This window comes from Brassica napus, chromosome C2 (genome assembly GCF_020379485.1).
Source record: "Brassica napus cultivar Da-Ae chromosome C2, Da-Ae, whole genome shotgun sequence".
Lineage (NCBI taxonomy): Eukaryota > Viridiplantae > Streptophyta > Magnoliopsida > Brassicales > Brassicaceae > Brassica > Brassica napus.
The window spans coordinates 31020472-31038867 of record NC_063445.1 but is presented as its reverse complement, the minus strand read 5'-3'; the positions used below and the strand labels follow the sequence as shown (position 1 = coordinate 31038867).

The 18396-nt window shown below is 36.9% G+C and overlaps 1 protein-coding gene and 1 long non-coding RNA gene across 2 annotated transcripts; one reads left to right on the top strand and one right to left on the bottom strand.

Annotated features, from left to right (window-relative positions):
* Positions 1 to 11012: 11012 nt before the first annotated feature.
* Positions 11013 to 12722, bottom strand: LOC106393758. Its single transcript, XR_002655298.2, has 4 exons — positions 12400 to 12722; positions 12181 to 12294; positions 11698 to 11890; positions 11013 to 11515 (listed from the first exon to the last, which is right to left on the bottom strand). It is a non-coding gene; the product is annotated as an uncharacterized LOC106393758 (long non-coding RNA).
* Positions 12723 to 16788: 4066 nt separating this feature from the next.
* LOC125582335 (secreted RxLR effector protein 161-like) lies at positions 16789 to 17604 on the top strand. The gene is made up of 2 exons (XM_048748979.1): positions 16789 to 16848; positions 16903 to 17604. Exons 1-2 carry the CDS (start codon positions 16789 to 16791, stop codon positions 17602 to 17604), a joined length of 762 nt encoding a protein of 253 aa, XP_048604936.1.
* The last annotated feature ends 792 nt before the right edge of the window (positions 17605 to 18396 follow it).

Sequence of the window (18396 nt, the reverse complement as noted above, 5' to 3'; positions counted from 1 at the left end):
TCCCAATTTTGTTTTGTTTGCAAAACTATTTATTTGATTTATTTTTGAAAATATTAAAAGGCATTAGAGACAAAACTGGTACAAAATAAGAAATAACCTAATGAAACATAGTTATCATTTTTGGTCTAAAAAACAATTTTTCCAAAAAATAAAAGGGCTAAACGGGGCTACGTTGTTCTAAACAAAGATTTACACAATTATTCTTTAAAGCACTCCAAGCCAAAAAGATTTACACAATTATTCTCTAAAACACTCCACTTGGTGCTTTGTTCATTAATCCAACTATTGATATTTATAATATTTCGAGTGAAACCATTGGTTCAATCATGCAATAACTACTTTATTTATAGCTTTCGAATTAGTTAAATATAAAAGCAGTTATTTCTTTCCTTTTTTATTAAACAAGCTATAGTTTCATCATGCGTTTTTGTTTCTTGTTAAAGACAGATCTCTCTATGTACTGCTTTCTCTGATGCGTCTAACTAAATTCAATAATAGTATGTAATGTATTCCACTGTTCCGAGATTTGTATCTTTCAAATTGAACGACCAAAGTCCAATATCTTTTGACGCATTTCGGTTATAGACTAATGATGATTCATTTCTCTTGCATGAAATATATGTTTTCGATCTCCTCCATTTGCAAATACTTTATATATCCATCCACTAACTCTCTTTTTTTTTTCCTTTGTCACCATATATCCACTAACACGAGTTGGAATGTATTGAATATATCAACTTGCTTGTTCTTTTCTATCTTTAAAAAAAAAATCATCAAAAGTGAGTAGTAAATTAAATATTTGGCAGACCGTTTCTAAGGACTTCTCGAAGCCAGACCCACAACAATATCTGAAATCTGAATTTTCTAATGTTCAAGCGTTGGCAATTACCAAAAAAAAAACAATAGTCAGAAACAAGTTCAGATGATATGACCAAATCATTCCTAACGGTTGATTTCAACATAAATGTAAACTACGTTCTGATAGCTTTTAAATTGTGTGATAACGCGTCCGGATCATTCAGTTGACAGACAGCTCTGAAAACATGGTTGAAGATGAGAAAGGAATGGTAACCATTTCTACAAGCTACTTCCGGACTGTATTTGAAACATCATCTCCAGAAGAGATAGATGAAGCCTGGGAAATATCACATCGGCGATCACAGATGACATGAACCAAGCTCTTATTGCTCATGTCACGAAATGAGAGGTGAAGCTTGCACCTTTTGCAATGCACCCGGAGAAACCTCCTTGACCAGACAGCATGAGTGTCTTATTCTACCAGAAATTTTGGAATATTGTGAAAGGAGACCTGACTCATATAGTCAATGAGTTTCTTTTTCAAGATATCAATCACTGCACAAGTATTGAATGACACAAACATTTGTCTCATATCAAAAAATGAAAAATTTACGTACATGGCCATTTTCGTCTAATCAGTTTCTGCAATGTAAGATATAAGATAATCTCTAAGGTCATATGTAAGAGGCTGAAGAAAATCTTATCCCAAAGAATCTCAAAAACATAAGCAATATTTGTGGTGGGCAGACATATAATATAATGACTGCCCAAGAGATGTAATGAGAAGCAAAAAGATCAATGGATGGTCATTATATTAATGGTGGCTAAAAAGGCTGGAAAGGAAGTTCTTATAAAGGCGGCTTTAGCTTTTCCGAAATATGTAATGTTGAGATTTTTGCTTCCATTGAAAATATGTGAAAAATTAGCAAGTGCCACTGCAAGCTAATGGTGGAGTACAAACCCTCCGAAAAGAGGTATGCACTAGGGAAAATGGGAAAAATTGTGCTGTCCTAAACAAAGAAGGGGGCTTAGGACTCAGATTGATCCATGAATTTAACTTAACTTTATTAGCTAAAAGGTGTGGAAATTGATACAATTTCAAGATTCTCTTCTTTGGAAAGTTCTAGGGAGATACTACCACTGTGTCTCGCCATTGCATGTAACAGATCCAGTATCACCCTCATACGTATGGACAAGTTTGATGGCAGCAAGGCCTCTACTATCATTGGGGATAAAAAAGATGGTTCATTCGGGTTTTCAAATAAGGGCCTGGAAGACTCATGGTGTAGAAACCCGTTAAAAAAAAAATAATAATAAGAATGGTCGAGTGTCTTTGTGGTGGTCGAGTCGCGGGCAATAAGGATCGATCGAGAAGTTTTAAAGTACGAAGTGGGCGAAGAAGTGATCGTGAGTGAACTATGAGTCGAATAAGTTGCTCGACCATAGTTAGAAGATGTCCTAGATTGATGAGACGGACGTTTTGGAAGCATGACAATTTTGGAAACACGACGGTTTAGAAGCTCGACGGTTTAGAAGAATAACGTTTCTTCAGAATGAAGTTTTCCGCGAAACATCGTATCAGTGGAATATTATTTCGAAGACATTGGAAGCAGGATGGGAATCAAGCAGGACAGGAATTAAGCAGGACGGGAAGCAAGCACGACGGGATCGAAGCACGACGGGAAAATCCAAAATTGGACGAAAACCCTAATTTCGGTATTATGGAAGTTTTCGATCAAGCCAAAGGATCGGGAAATATTTGCCACCAAGGTCAGAGTTCAGATTGGAGTTTATTAAAAATATTCAGCTTATCAGAACGAGAGAGGAAACATATTAAGGATGGATCACGGATCAGAAATTTGCCGGAAAGACCGAAATCAGGCGAATGGACCGAGAAGCTCGAGGTGGCTCGTTGCATGGGTTCAGAACGTGGTGTCAACCATCTAACAAGCTGAGTGTCTACAGAAGCTCGAGGTGTTGTCGTGCATGGAAGCTGTACATGCAGCCTGACATGTAGAAGCACGAGGTGGATCGATCAAGCACGAGGTGGATCGACCAAGCACAAGGTGTCTCCGCGCATGCAACCGAAGAATGCTGATCGACATGTGTGTACTGGTGTGGCGTCTTGCATGCACTCCAGGCATGCATCCTGACATGTGGGAGGAGGTGTGTCGTCCTGCATGAGGCTGAGACATGCAGCCAGACATGTGGACCACGAGGTGCCGCCGCGCATGCGTCCGGAGCCATGCGAAGCGACACACAGGCGACCACCAACCTGAAGCTGATTGGTTGCTGCCTCCTATATATACCCCACGACCCAAGATCATTTCTACACATCCAGACCTGTCCAAAGCCATTTCAAAATGTGAGAGAAAAGTAGAAAAAGAAAGCAAGTGATTTCGAGCTATTTCGAGAGTTTTAAAGAGTTTTCGAGGTCAGTACTCTACTGGTTTCGAGTCAGCGCCTAGGGAAGGTTCTGTCCAACTGAAGATCAATCAAGGGAAGATCAGTTCAGATGGGAATTCAACGTGGCTAGAGAGAGAGAAATACAGAAAGTGTTTGATATAGAGTATGGTCGATTCTGAAGACCGATATTTCACCGAGAAGGCCAGTTCCGTCCAATAGTTGATTCTCAACGATTGTGACGCGGAAGCTCTGTCCAGATCAGTCCGTCCAAGACAGTCATATTCTGTGCTGGTCAAGTGGAAGTTCTGTCCAGAGTTAGTTCAGGTCCACGGGTTCAGATCAGTCGAAGTTCTGCTCGATGCTCCGCCGGGAAGTCCGAAGAACTGTCCAGAAGCTAAAGGAGGTTCTGTTCGAGTCCAGATCAGTCTGTTGAGGCCTGTCAGTTTCTTCTTGGTGAAGCCGAGGTTGTGTCCAAGACAAGATCAGTCCAGTCCATTCCAGTCAAGGCGTCCCTTGGGTTTTGGCCAAGTCTTCTCCGATCAACCAGCTGCTTCTCGCCTAGAACACTGTGAGTTGGTTTGTTTGAGTTCCACTTGGAACTTAGGGAAGATCGAGTATTCATATATAGTAGAATGCTCACATTGTTGCATGATAAAGTCCTTAGGGTTATTTATTAAACCGGACTCAGTTTAGCACGGGCTATGCTGAGATGAAATGGAATTAAGACTGAGATAATAACCTGACTAGGACTAAGATGATCGATTATAGTTGAATTGAGATTAAGATGAGATGCATGTCTTGATTATTTACTACTTGGTTGATTAGTTATGGATTAGACATGCCTTAGTGATGATTGCTTGGTAGTGATTGTTTTTGCAGGGATTGTGGTAATGTTGTTGTCTAGGGGATCTCTGGCCATATAGGCTGATCTCCTAGTTGTGATGTTGATACTACGGGTCCTATGCCATATAGGCTGGACTACGAGTATTGGTTGATATTGTCGTAGACTCCTATATATTGTTTAGTTTTGGGTTGGAGTCTTGTCCCTTAGGTTTTCCTAGGGATAATTATGTCAAGTGTGTGTTATGCCGACAGCATGTGCGAAACCCGCCCATGCTAGGCATCTTTTGGGGTGGACTAGTGTTTCCTCGCCCTCGTACCCAGCGGGTTCAAAGAAACCCCTTATTCGCTGGATCGGGAAGACTCAGACGAATGGGGTCATGTCCTATGGCTGAGTATTACACGACGGTGTAATGTGGCAGTGACCCGAAGGACTGTGGGCTGTCGCGCGGTGACCCGAAGGACTGTGGGCCACGGTCGGTTGAAAGTTCCTTCTTCTGGCCTTTGTGGTAGGGAGATAGGATATTGCCAATAGAGAGGATGAACACGAAGTCACCAGGGCCCAGGTTAGAGTGTTGTGTTAGTGTGTCGTAGAGGGTTATGGAACCCTCGAGTTAATGTAGCACCGATATACGGTGTTACGAGTAAGATTGAGTCATTGGTAGTTACTATCTTATTATTGTTGTGGTTGTGGTTGTTGATTGATTTGTTTGCAGGTTCTGATATTAAGTCCTAAGTCTGGTTTAGGTACCGGATTAGGCTTGCTGTGTATTTGGTTAGTGTAGGCCTGACGTTGGCCTATATATGTTCGAGTGATTGCTTGTGAAGGGTGGTGGATATTAAAGCTATGCGGTATCATTGGTTGGTCGATCATGTTCTTGTCTGATTGTTGGTCGATCGGTTAATGATACTTGTATAGTCTAAGTGTCTAACACTACATGAGTACTGAACTCAAGTGTATATATGGTTAACTAGGGATTGGTTGTTGACTTGTTTTATTGCAGGTTCCCATTACTTGAAGCTAGATTATGGCAGGAGGCCAAGTCTAACTTAGTAACGGTTTGCTTAGCCTTAGCTTTTATTGCATGCTAGGGCTAGATTGATTGTTATTTTGGGTTGTCTGGGTTAGAGTCTAGGTTGCGGGTAGAGGCCGCCAGCTCACTGAGTAATACTAGATTACTCATCCAACTCTGTTGTCCTTTTTGCAGGTCGCTTTAGGCAAGGATGATTGGATAGCATGGTGCTGGACGTTAGGACTGCCGGTGTAGATTTTCATGCCTTTTGTAAACGGTATTGTGAATTGTGTTATGTTGACTCGATTTGGCATTAGGCCGGGCCTAGTCTTGAATTATTCAATGTATGAATATTTCTTAAATCAATAAAGTAAATGTTTTATATGCGCTTCATGAGTACTCTGATATTTGACTAGTCCGGTCTAACACAACGTTAGGTCGTAGCACGGGTTGAAAAGCCTTAGGCCTCGATCTAACGGAAAACGCTAACTCTAGGTATGGGTTGCAAAGCCTTGTGCCTTGACGCAGCGGGACGAGTTAGTGGATGAACTGGTCGAGGTCGTGGAGTAAATTTTGTGACTCTGACCGGATCCTTCCTAACCCGTCACGTAGCGCTTCCGGACCATGGTGTTGGGTTGGACGGTCAGTCATGTTCTTATTTGATTGTTGGCTGGCCGGTTGGCCTTTCATCTCCAACCCTTGGTGTGGGTCGTCCGTCGGTCATGTTCTTGTTTGATTGCTGGCCGGTGGATCGACCTATGCCTAGGACGGTTCGGGGGTGTTACACATGGGTCCCCACAACACTCGCTAGGCCGACTATACCAGAAGTACCAGTAGCCCACCCACAAATGGAAGTATCAGACCTTATACCGGGAGTGCCAAGAATTTCGAACATTTCTATGCTAGAATAATTTGTGGCTCAAGAGGATATACCTCTCATTCGGAGTATGGCCATTAGCCACACAAATAGATATGATAAATTTTGTTGGGGTTATACGAAGAGTGGGTTGTATACCGTAACATCTGGATATTGGGTAGCAAGAAATATTCTCTATCAGCCATCTGACTCTATGGTATCTGAACCAAGTTTTGCTAAGCTACAGGCCCATGCATGGAAGATCAATGCACCTAAAAAATGTTACACCTAATTTTGCAAATGGTATCTGATTATCTGGCGGTAACTGGAAACTTGACACGTCATCATATGTGATGTGATAATTATTGTCCGAGATGTGGAAATGAAGACGAATCTGTGAATTATGCGATTTTCGAATGCCCTTCGGCTCTACAAACATGAGCCCATGCATCTACTACATCATGTCCAGATATTTTTCCCATATAGAGTGTTTACACAAACCTGGACTATCTATTCTGGAGAAAGAATAAAATAGAAGACCCGGTTTAGGATAGAAATCTATATCCATGGATTATCCGGTACTTATGGAAGGCCATGAATGATAAGTTGTTCAGAGGAATAGAACGGGACACTTTGGAATTAATTAGACATGCTCAAAGTGAATGTAATGCATGGTTCGAGGAAAAATCAAGGACTAATAATGAGAAACTACCAAATCACATGACGATCAAGCCCTGTGCTTACAAAGTATTTTCTTGGTGGATGGATCCTCGACGGCGTAATCAAATTTCAGTGGTAATGGCTTGTTATGTATGCATGAAGCTGGGAAGGAACAAATTCTAGGTTTGAGAAACAACTAGAGACGAGTGTCCCGCTACATTCTGAATTAGATTCTCTCATTTGGTCAATGGAGAGAATGGCTCAACACAAGGCGTGTCAAAAAATTTGAACAAACTGAAAGGATGTCGTCTCGATGATCAAGGAACCGAACGCATGGCCTGATTTTTCTATGGAGTTAGCAGAGCTAGCATCAATACAAGGAAGATTCCAGGGCTTCAAAAGCATTCATGTACCACAGACAAGGAACAAGACAGCATGCGCTTTGGCCAAGACGCAAAAGCTTTCAATAGGAGTTTATGTTCTATTGGTTATCTGTTCCGGTCTGAATTTTCAGACCACCTCTAGTTTTGAGTGATAAAATAGCCGTTTGATGTAAGAAAATCGTGTGATTATATTTTATGTAAATTTAATTTAAGATAAAAAATTAAATATTTAGAGAGTGGTTGGATTTTTTGGTGTAAAATGTTTATATTGTTTAAGTCAAAATAATAAGATCAATTTATATGTTTTTATTTTCTAGACAAAAAAACACAGTTAATATTAAGTTGTATTTTTCAATTATAAGTATGTATTTAATTATTTATTTACAAATAAGAATTAATAATATGTATGTAAGAATTTATTATAGTAAAAATAAAAAATATTCAAATTTCTTGAAAAAGTTATTTAATAACAAAAAAATAAAGAGTAATTTCTTGAAATACACTAAGTTGGATAACAGTTTTCAAAAATATAATCAATCAAAAATACATTGAGTCTACATGAGTCTGTTTAAGCTGCTGACAAAAAAAATCAATCAAAAATACACTAACATTTGGATAACATTTGGATATAGAATTTAGTGATTATTGTTTAGAGTTTAGTGTTTAAGAGGTGGGGTTACGATTATAAACTTCTATAACTAATTTTTGAACATTTATTAATGATTTAAGAGGGTTAATTTTGTACTTTTCATATAAACTTAAAATATTTATGAAAATGATTATCATTTTAAGGTAAATTTAATACCACTATAATTTGAAAAATAGTATCAAATTTGAGGTAAGTTCAAATTCCCTCAATAATCAATGTGTGGTGGTGTATTTTCTTAAATCTAATAGATATGTAATGATCAAATTAACTTTAATTAATGAAATATCTAGGACTAGTTAAAATTTGAATAGCATAAATCGTAAACCGTAAAGATAAAGTTATTTATATATAATGTTTCAGATATTTAAGATAAATTTTAATTTATTAACGTGTTTATATTTTAATACTAGGGCCGGCAGCCCTATGGGCGGAAAGTTAGAAAAAAACTATTTTATATAAATTTATATTAATTTTATGAAGTATTTTTAAACAAATTGTAGATTGAAAACGATATTATAAGCAAACATAAATAAATAAAATTTGGTGATCATGTTGTTATTTTTAATAAAAAGTTTTGGAATGAACTAAAATACAGTAACTTTCATTATTCTACGAAGAACAATCTAATATAATAAGATTAATGATGTCCGCATATAATTATGCAATGATCATGTCAGAGAAATATGTTAAGGAAAAACTTATATTATCTAAGGCAAAACAACATTTTGTTAGTGTGAGTAGCTTGGTCTGTGTATGTTTTAATTAAAATGTGATAATTTTCTGCTAATGAAAGTCATACTTCAACTTCCGTGTCACTCTTTAAATTGAATACAGTCTATCATTATTAAATAAGTTTAGAATTTATTAGATAGGTTTTACTATTAATTAAGAAGTTATTAATACTGTGGAAACTTGCGTTATGAATTAACAATATATTTAAATTAAAAGATAATATTGCATGGACGTTTATTATAGAATATATGCTTGTATGTAATAAAGAACTTATGCTGCAGATGCGTGTAATTATCTTGCAAAATATATTTTTGCATTGGTGTATTAATACTTTGAAATAAAACTATTTACCGTACAAACGAAATCGTTCAAAATTTTCAAATATCAGAGTGTTCGTTTATTCAAACAGCTAAGTAGGAGTAATATATAATAATATGTTTGCGCTATTGTATGAAAAAAGAAGAAGTTAGGAGCACTATTTATCGTGAAATCATAGACCTTAAAAATAAATTGATGTAAATGAGTAAAACAAATAATTATAGGAGCACTATTTATCGTGAAATCATGGACCTTAAAAAATAAATTGATGTAAATGGGTAAAGCAAATAATTATTCCTATGTTTTTTTTTCTAAAACATTATTCATATGTTAAATGCTTAGTATACATATATCAAATTAGTAAATTCAATTTTACATTCACTATATAATATTATATATTTTATATGTATGTTCACTAATATACTATAAACCTATTGGTTCATCTAGGTTTTGGTTTTTAAGGGTTATTTTACACATTAAAATAAATAAAAACATTTTATTATATTTTCGACACATGTAAATCTAATTAAAATCATCGTACTTGGTTCTATTGATTTACATTAATTTGTCATACCGGTATGAGCAGATTGAATATCAACAATATCATAAGAGCTGTTTTTATGACGTATTCATAAGACGAAGAACACAACATTATTTGTTTACTAAAATATAAAAGTATACTGTTAAAAATATTATTTTTAATTTGATCTAAAATTCCACACAATAATATTCCCGCATGTTTTTGAGTTACACCAAAAGCCCGCACGATCTCCAACTCTGGGTTAATGAAACGCTATGTTTTGGACGCGGACACGTGTCGACTTTTCAAAACTCTAATTAGTGACGTGTCCGCCTACGTGGACAGCCTAGGAGGGAAGCAAACTCAACTTTATATATAAAGACTAGGGTCGGACCCGCCCGCAAATGAACGAAATAATAACAGATTTTAAATTTTAATGAAAATTTTAGTTTATTTTTATTATAATTTTTGATATTTTTTGCTACTAATTTAACTATTTCTTTTGTTTTTGAAATTATACATTTGTTACTATATTTAAACAATTAATTAAAATATAAATATTTTATTTTGTTCACAATATTTGCTTTTCTTGAATTTAATGGACGTTAAATACATTTCCTCTCAAATTATATAATTAAGAAAATAGAAAATGAAAAGCCAATTTTTATCTTTTTAGAAAAATATGCAAGTAGCATAAAAAATTGATATTAGTGGTTATTGTTTAATATTTACAAATATATGTTAGATTATATGTTTATGTATTATTATATTCGAAAAAAATATATTCATGTTGTTTTTTACGTTTCTTCAAACTCACATTAGCAAAAATTTGAAAATAATGAATTCCACAATTCTTTTTTTTTACTTTTTACTACCAAAGTTTAGGCTAAACCAAAAAGATAACAAACAACCATAACTATATGATGTATTGTTAGCTATAAAGATTACTTATGGAGAATTCGATATATTGTTAATATATATGGCTCAAAATTTAAATGTTAAAAATGAGAATTTTATTATAATTTATACTGATGTATCATGTTTTCTTTTCTCGTTTGTTGAGTTGGCAGCAAAAAAAAGATCTGAACTTATAATAGTACTTATTTTATTATGATTAATGATGTAATTAAGTTATGATGACTTATCCAAGAAATATTTCGTATTATATTATTCTCACTATTTTCTCTTACAATTTTTACAATTTATTATATTATCATTGTTAGAAATCATTTAGTTAGCTTACCACCAATATATAATTATTTTATATTGTCATCAATTTTTTTATTTTTGACCTTTTTAAAAATGTTAGTTAATTATACTTTTTCATACATTTTCTCGTCCAGTTCACAATATATAACACATTTTTGATCTGCAAAAATTATCCAGCTAAAAAATTATTTGTTGCGGCTAGAAACAAAGACTGATCTTGATGTCTTCAATATGACACCAAGAAAAAAAAATACAATGCGAAACCTCATCAATTTAAGAAATAAATATATCAAATATGTGACACAACTTCTGAATACATGTGTGTATATATGCTATCTTGTTCATCGGATCACTGAAGCAACACTACTAATTATTATAAAAGAGATGAAAAAACTGAAAAGAGAGTGGCTTAAGGAGAAAGAAACAGAAGAATCTGAAACTTAATTTATCTCAATGAAGAGAGTTGCCTAAGGATGCAAACCTGCATCTTTCAATGACATTGACTCTTTATCTCTTTCATACACTGTTCTTGTAAAGTTTGTGATTAAGCTATACTCTTCTGTTTCTAGAGCTCCATGTGAATCAACGTAGTCATACAATGTGTGTATCTTGGTATTGCATTTTAGAATGTCTGGAATTATACTACGGTTTTTTTTATTACCTGAAAAATAGGAAACACAGAGCATCCTTACGTAACTGAGATTCGCCCCCATGGTCCACACTCTCTACTTTTTGCACCCCCAAACTGATATATACAGTTTGACGACAAATCACAAAAGAACAAACAAAACAACACAGTTAAATGTACACAAATAACACAACACTCTCTCAGCTTCTTTTTCTTCATGATCGAAACGAACCATGTAACATTACGTGGTTGGAGTATCAAGGAGAGCCATTGAATGAGCTCCAATGATCTTACCACCAACATCTGGGAAGCTGTCGTAATCTGGAAGCGAGTTCACTTTACCTTCACTGTCTACTTGTGGAGGATATTTAATCAAGTGACCTTGCAGCTCTGAGAATTCCTTCAGCGATTTCGTGTACGCATTCTAGGTCAGCAGGGTCCACGAACTCATCTCCTGTTTTGCCTAAATGCTCTGCCCATAGTGACATTTTGTATCCATACACCTGTGGATCGATAGAGAGATATCAAAACACTTCTCAGTTAATAAGTTATTATTCTTCCAAGCAGATTCGAGTTTCTATACTTCTGTTTACTTTACAACCACCAGAAACACAACGTCTCTAGCATATCTTAACCTTAACTTTTGAGCTTATGGTAATATGATGATGATGATAGGAAGGAAAACCTGGCCACGTGGTGTCTTGCCTGGTTAGTCCATGTATGATGGGGTTGATATGCACCCATTGCTATTTCTGTATCTTTCAATACCGGCCACTGATCTTTGGTTGGTATTAGCAGATCCGATGAGTACATACTCATCATCTACTATCATCCCCTTCGCGTGCACATAGATCATAAAACGTTGGAGCTTCCGATACCTGAAAACGCAATCAAAAAGATCATAAGTAGTTTGTTCCACTGATTACTACTGGAAAGTGTATATATGATCCTCCTTCTCTATGAATGAAGCAGTTCTCTGTAGCGAATAGAAAATTCGAAATAGACACAACAATTAAGAAACTTTGGCAAATTGTCTGAGAGAGAAATGTTCTACAAAAACTTTAAAAAAAAAATCTTTGTAATATGGATTCAGTACGGTGAAAATTCCTAAAGAACTAACCGGTGAAAGATTCTGTTTATAAACAAAAGGCGGATGTTAATAAGATACCTGAGAATCCAGTAAGAGCATATCCACACCCATGAGCTCTCAACCACGGCAGGCACTCCTAGCCTCCCAGAAACGCAGCAAACGGACTTGAACAGTGGAGGAGGAGCGTACAGTCTGCAAATCGGAGAGTAAGACATAAACGTTAGTCATATTTCATAGAATTAGTTTACTGTTAGCTTTGAAGAATGAAAGGATGATTATCTGAGGAAGAAATCATACCTTTTTATAGACGAACCTGTACCGCTTGCAGATCCAGAAATCGCATTGAATATAGATCGTGTGTGAGAGAGTAATGGAGGGTTTTAAGATGATGATCCCGTAACTGGTAACGCTTCGTACTCTGAGGAAGAAGATGGAAGATCGATTTCAAAGACCTAATCAACATGGGTGCTCTGGAGAGGCAAAGAAGAAGAACATGGGTTAAACCCTAACTGAAACGGTATTGACAAAAGGCTCGACATGACAAAAACCTAATTACACAGAAGTCTGGATTAATCAGAAGCCGAACAAAAATAAAAGTCCAATCGAAGTGAACAAACGACTTAATGAACCGCAACGTTTCAACTGAATAGCACACGTGTCGCTGCGACTTGAACCGAATTGATGACGTGGCAGCCTCCCATAAGAGACAAGCTCTTCTTTATATTATTAGATTTTTTAGCTTTTTAACCTTATTAGGATTTCTCTGACGCCCATTTTTCTAAATTCACGTGTTACTGATTTTAATTTGTTTTATTGTTCTTTTTTTAGATCAAACGCTCATATTAAACTAAAAGTTAAAGACATGAAAAACCCAATGCTTCACTTGAGATTCTGAAATTGATGTTCCTAAAAACATACTAAAAGTCAGGATATGAACCGACGACGGGAGACCCTAACAAGTTTTTTATATTCATATTTCCTTTGTTTGATATGAAAGACAAAGACATGAAATTTGTATTTACTCTTTTAATCATAGTGAAATCTGAGAAAGAAATGAAAACCAGAAAATATAGACCGTGTGTGCACTTTTATTTGTTTCTTTAATCTGATTGGTTGGTTTGAATCCATATGTTCACAAAACATTTGTTTATAGAAACAAAAAACATTCTTTTGTAACTGAAAAAACTTTCAAAAATTTTGGAATAGAAAATTGAATTGATCCTCAAGAAGCTCTTTGTAAATCTCCGTAGATAAATTAGATATTAATGGGTCGATTTGTTTGGGGCATATTTGGGATGCTATCTCTTGCGGACTTTGTGGCAAAATTATCTACGTCACACTAACATTGTGATAGTTACATGAAAAATTTCACAGTTACATGAAAAATTTAAAAGATACTTTTTCGAAAGAGAACATATAACAAACGTGCATGATATGATGTGTCGTATTACGATATGCCTCCAAACAAAAACTGTTGAGATAAACTTGAAGATAGCTTAAGGAACGAGCTATCCTAATCCTATTAGTAATATTAAAAGCTCGATTGAGATTCTAAGAAGCTGCGATGAACACCAAGGAGATCAGCCCCTCTTCGATCAAGTTTCCGATGCTAAACTCCTCAAACTATACAGTTTGGGCTATGAGGATGAAAATAGCTCTTAAGGCTAACAAAGTGTGGGAAGCTATCGACCCCAGGAGCAAAACCGAAGAAAAGAATGACATGGCTATCGCCTTGTTGTTCCAGTCCATACCCGAGGCTCTAACACAACAAGTTGGTGACCTAGATACGGCAAAAGCAGTGTGGGATGCAATCCAAGCAAGACACGTTGGAGCAGAAAGAGTGCACGAAGCAAGGCTGCAGACTTTCATGGCAGAATTTGACAGACTTAAGATGAAAGACGAAGATACAATCGACATCTTTGTTGGAAAGTTATCGGAAATCTCATCAAAATCTGTTTCCTTAGGAGAGACTATAGAAGAACCAAAAATTGTAAAAAAAATGTTTCTCAAAAGCTTGCCGAGAAGGAAATACATCCACATTGTTGCATCGCTTGAACAAGTCCTTGATTTAAATTCAACTAGCTTCGAAGACATTGTGGGTTGATTGAAAGCATACGAAGAGAAGATAGGAGAAGATGAAGAGGAGCAACAAAAGGATGAAACCAAACTGTTATATTCTAACTCGGAGTCACAAGATCAGTACTGTGGAACGAGAGGTCGAGGACGAGGAGGAAGATATAACTCATGGAGAGGAGGCCGAGGTCGTGGCAGATACAGCTCGTTCCAACAACAATGAGAAGCATACCGACAGGCAAATCAACGAGACGGCCAACGTGACGCATCCCACATCACATGCTTTAAATGTGACAAACTTGGTCATACGCAACCGATTGCCCAGATAAACAACTTAAACTTCAAGAAACTGTAGAAAAGAAAGAAGAAGATACCCAAGAAGCAGATGAATTAATGATGCACGAGGTAGTCTATCTAAATGAAGAAAAGGTGAATCCAACCGTTTTTTACTCTAACCAAGACACACAAAACTTGCGGTATCTTGACAATGGCGCGAGCAATCATATGAGCAGAAACCGAGCCTTCTTCTACCAACTTGATAATAAGATTACCGGCAAAGTACGCTTCGGTGATGACTCACGCATCGACATTAAGGGGAAAGGCTCAATATGGTTTGTATTCGAGGGAGGAGAAAAGAAAGTTTTGAATGATGTGTACTACATACCGAACTTGAGAAGCAATATTGTGAGCTTGGGACAAGCTACTGAAGCAGGTTGCGAGGTGCGAATGAAATATAACACATTGGCGTTGCTTGACCGACAAGGGCATATGATGATTGAAACCGTGAGATCAAAGAATCGTCTGTATAAAGTCATGCTACAAGCCGACAATATCCAGTGTCTACACCTCAAAACATCAGCACAATCATCAATTTGGCACTCTCGACTCGGTCATGTTAATACAGAGACAATGAAGATGATGATAAACAAGGAACTAGTTGTTGGTATACCTGATATCAAAGTCGATAAAGAGACCTGTGCATCTTGCCTCTGTGGGAAGCAAACCAGACAGCCATTCCCGCAAGCTACCTCTTACTGCGCAAGCCATCCACTCGAGCTTGTCCATGGGGATCTATGTGGACCAATCACCCCTACGACTCCGGGACAGAAAAGATATGTGTTTGTACTCATTGATGATTACTCACGCTATATGTGGATGATACTACTGAAAGAAAAGAGTGAAGCGTTCAAAAAATTCAAAAGGTTTAAACTACTTGCCTAACAAGAAACAAAAACATTTATACGTACACTTCGTACGGACCGAGGCGGTGAATTTACATCTCATGAATTCAAAACCTACTGCGAAGACAAAGGTATAAACAGACACCTAACGGCACCATATTCTCCACAACAGAACGGAGTGGCCGAGAGGCGCAATTGAACGATGTTAGAGATGACTAGAAGCATACTGAAGCATATGGATGTACCAAATTTCTGGTGGGGTGAAGCAGTATGTCATTCGACGTACCGAATCAATAGAACCAGTACTCGATCACTCGATCACTGGAAGGGAAAACCCCATATGAAGCCTTACGGCTTAGAAAACCAAACCTCGAGCATCTCGGAGTATTTGGTTGTGTGTGTTACGCAATTACAGATGCAGCAGGTAGAAGAAAACTTGATGATCGCTCGAGGGTACTGATTCATCTCGGGACAGAGCCCGGCTTGATGGCATACCGTCTTCTGGATACAAAGAACAAGAAGATTGTAGTGAATCAAGATGTTATCTTCGACGAGACCAAAAGCTGGGAATGGAATGAAGAAGCACTAAGGGAAGGAGCCAATTCCGGCTCGTTTGCGATCGAACTCAGGGGAGTTAATATCAGTGAGAACACGAATGTTTCTCATGAGAATACAGACCAAGTCGAAGAAGTAGAGGAAGAAACCAATGTTGATGAAGAAGAAGATGACGATCAACTTCACCACAACTCAGGAGATCAACGAGAGTGAGCACAAAACCAGCGTATTTAGAACCGTGGGACTTCTCAGAAGCTAAAGCTCTAAAGGTCTGGGTAGATGCTTGTAAGGACGAAATATGTTCGATCAAGAAGAACAACACATGGACTCTTGTGGACTTACCCAAAGGTGTGAAACCTATCGGTCGGAAGTGGATTTTAAAAATAAACTGTAATGCATATGGGAGCATCAACAAGTTTAAAGCGTGACTGGTGGCTAAAGGGTACATACAAAAACATGGCATTGATTATGATGAAGTTTTTGCTCCAGTTGCTCGTATAGAAACGATTCGGTTAGTGATTTCTTTGGCTGCTTCTAATGGATGGCAAATCCATCATCTTGGCGTGAAAACTGCGTTTTTACATGGAGAGTTAAAAGAAGAAGTGTTTGTCAGTCAGCCGAAGGCTTTGAGATCGTAGGACAAGAAGGCAAAGTCTATAAATTAAGGAAAGCTCTCTATGGACTTCGACAAGCCCCTAGAGAATGGAACGTTAAGCTAAATCAAATACTGGTTGGCTTAAGGTTTCATAGATGCTCCAAGGAGCCGTCACTATACATGAGAGAAGATAAGTCTAGTCTTCTTGTCGTGGTAGTATATGTAGATGACCTATTGGTCACTGGATCATCATTGGCAGCCATAGAAGAATTTAAGTGAGCGATGGCAAGTAAGTTTGAGATGAGTGACTTGGGGAAGCTTACATACTATCTAGGCATTGAGGTAAATCAATATGATGGAGGTATTTAATTAAGACAAAGCCGATATGCACTTAAGATACTCGAGGAAAGCGGTATGAGTGAATGTAATCCGACGCAAGCGCCTATGGCATTTAATGTCAAGGTGTCTAAAGTGATTGAAGAAAAAAACATCAACAAGAAGGAGTATAGAAAGAATATAGGTTGCCAGCGGTATTTACTACATACTCGACCGGATCTCCATTTCTCAGTAGGAGCATTAAGTAGATACATGCATGAACCGAAAAAGTCACATGGAGCGGCCTTCAAACAAATCTTAACGTATCTTCGCGGAACGGTCTCCCTAGGTGTTCGCTTTACTCGTTCAAATGAAGTCAAGCTGATCGGATACAGTGACAGTTCACACAATGTAGATAGTGATGATGGAAAAAGCACAACTGGTCATGTGTTTTATCTCAATGAGGGTCCAGTTACGTGGTGTTCCCAGAAGCAAGAGATCGTTGCATTGTCATCCTGTGAATCTGAATTCATGGCTGCAACGGAAGCGGCTAAACAAGCAATCTGGCTACAAGAGTTACTCGGAGAGATCATTGGGAAGCCATGTAAGAAGGTGACTATACTGGTAGATAACAAGTCCGCAATTGCGCTTACGAAGAATCCAGTATTTCATGGTCGAAGCAAGCACATTCATAAAAGGTTTCACTTCATACGTGAATCTGTTGAGAATGAGCAAGTTGAGGTTGAACATGTCCCGGGAAATGAGCAAGAGCCGACATACTAACAAAGTCGCTTGGAAGGATTAAGTTCGCAGAAATGAGAAGCCTCATCGGAGTTCATGATGTGAGTAAAGATAACTTCAAACTTAACCGGGAGAATGTTGAGATAAACTTGAAAATAGCTTGAGGAGTAAGCTATCATAATCCTATTTGAGTTGTGATTATATAAAGGATTAGGAAATATGGAAATATGTTATTACTAATAGGATTAGGAATTATCTAGTCTTATATAAGGAGATGCTTATGTTGTTGTATAATGTGTGAGTTTGATTTGTGATTTGTGATGTGAGAACTTTGTGAGTGAATAATAAGAGAAGGACTTCTTATTAAAAGCTTGATTGAGATTCTTTAAAAACTCAATTATTTTGATGTCATTTGATCAGTTACGTTATTGATGTCATCTAGCGTTTCTTTTTAAGTGTTTATTTATTCATATACATTATTTGATAAGGGATTTGCTATTTGTCATTAGTTATCACAATGATAATTTTGAAAAAAAAAAAATGATGACATAACGTCAGTTTTGCATGTCATAATAACAATGATGGTAATGCTTGAATCTATGAAATTACTTTTTGAAACTATGAAATTAATTTTTTTTCAAATCTGTTAGTCCATACGACTTCCAGGTAAGCCGTCTGGCTGTAGACGACTTACATGGAAGTCTTCTGGTTAATGCAGAGGTTAGTTTTGCAATTGACTTTTAAATGTGTTTTTCTAGACGACTGACATGGAAGTCGGCCATCTTTGTTTGTCAAAAAAAAATCAAGACAACTTCCATGTAAGTCGTCTAAGGT

Bases quoted from the DNA above. Each gene is read 5' to 3' on its own strand.
- LOC125582335 (XM_048748979.1), top strand. From the start codon at position 16,789: ATGGCAAGTAAGTTTGAGATGAGTGACTTGGGGAAGCTTACATACTAT. The intron at 16,849-16,902 runs GTAAATCAATAT...TATGCACTTAAG, and splicing joins CATACTATCTAGGCATTGAG to ATACTCGAGGAAAGCGGTAT.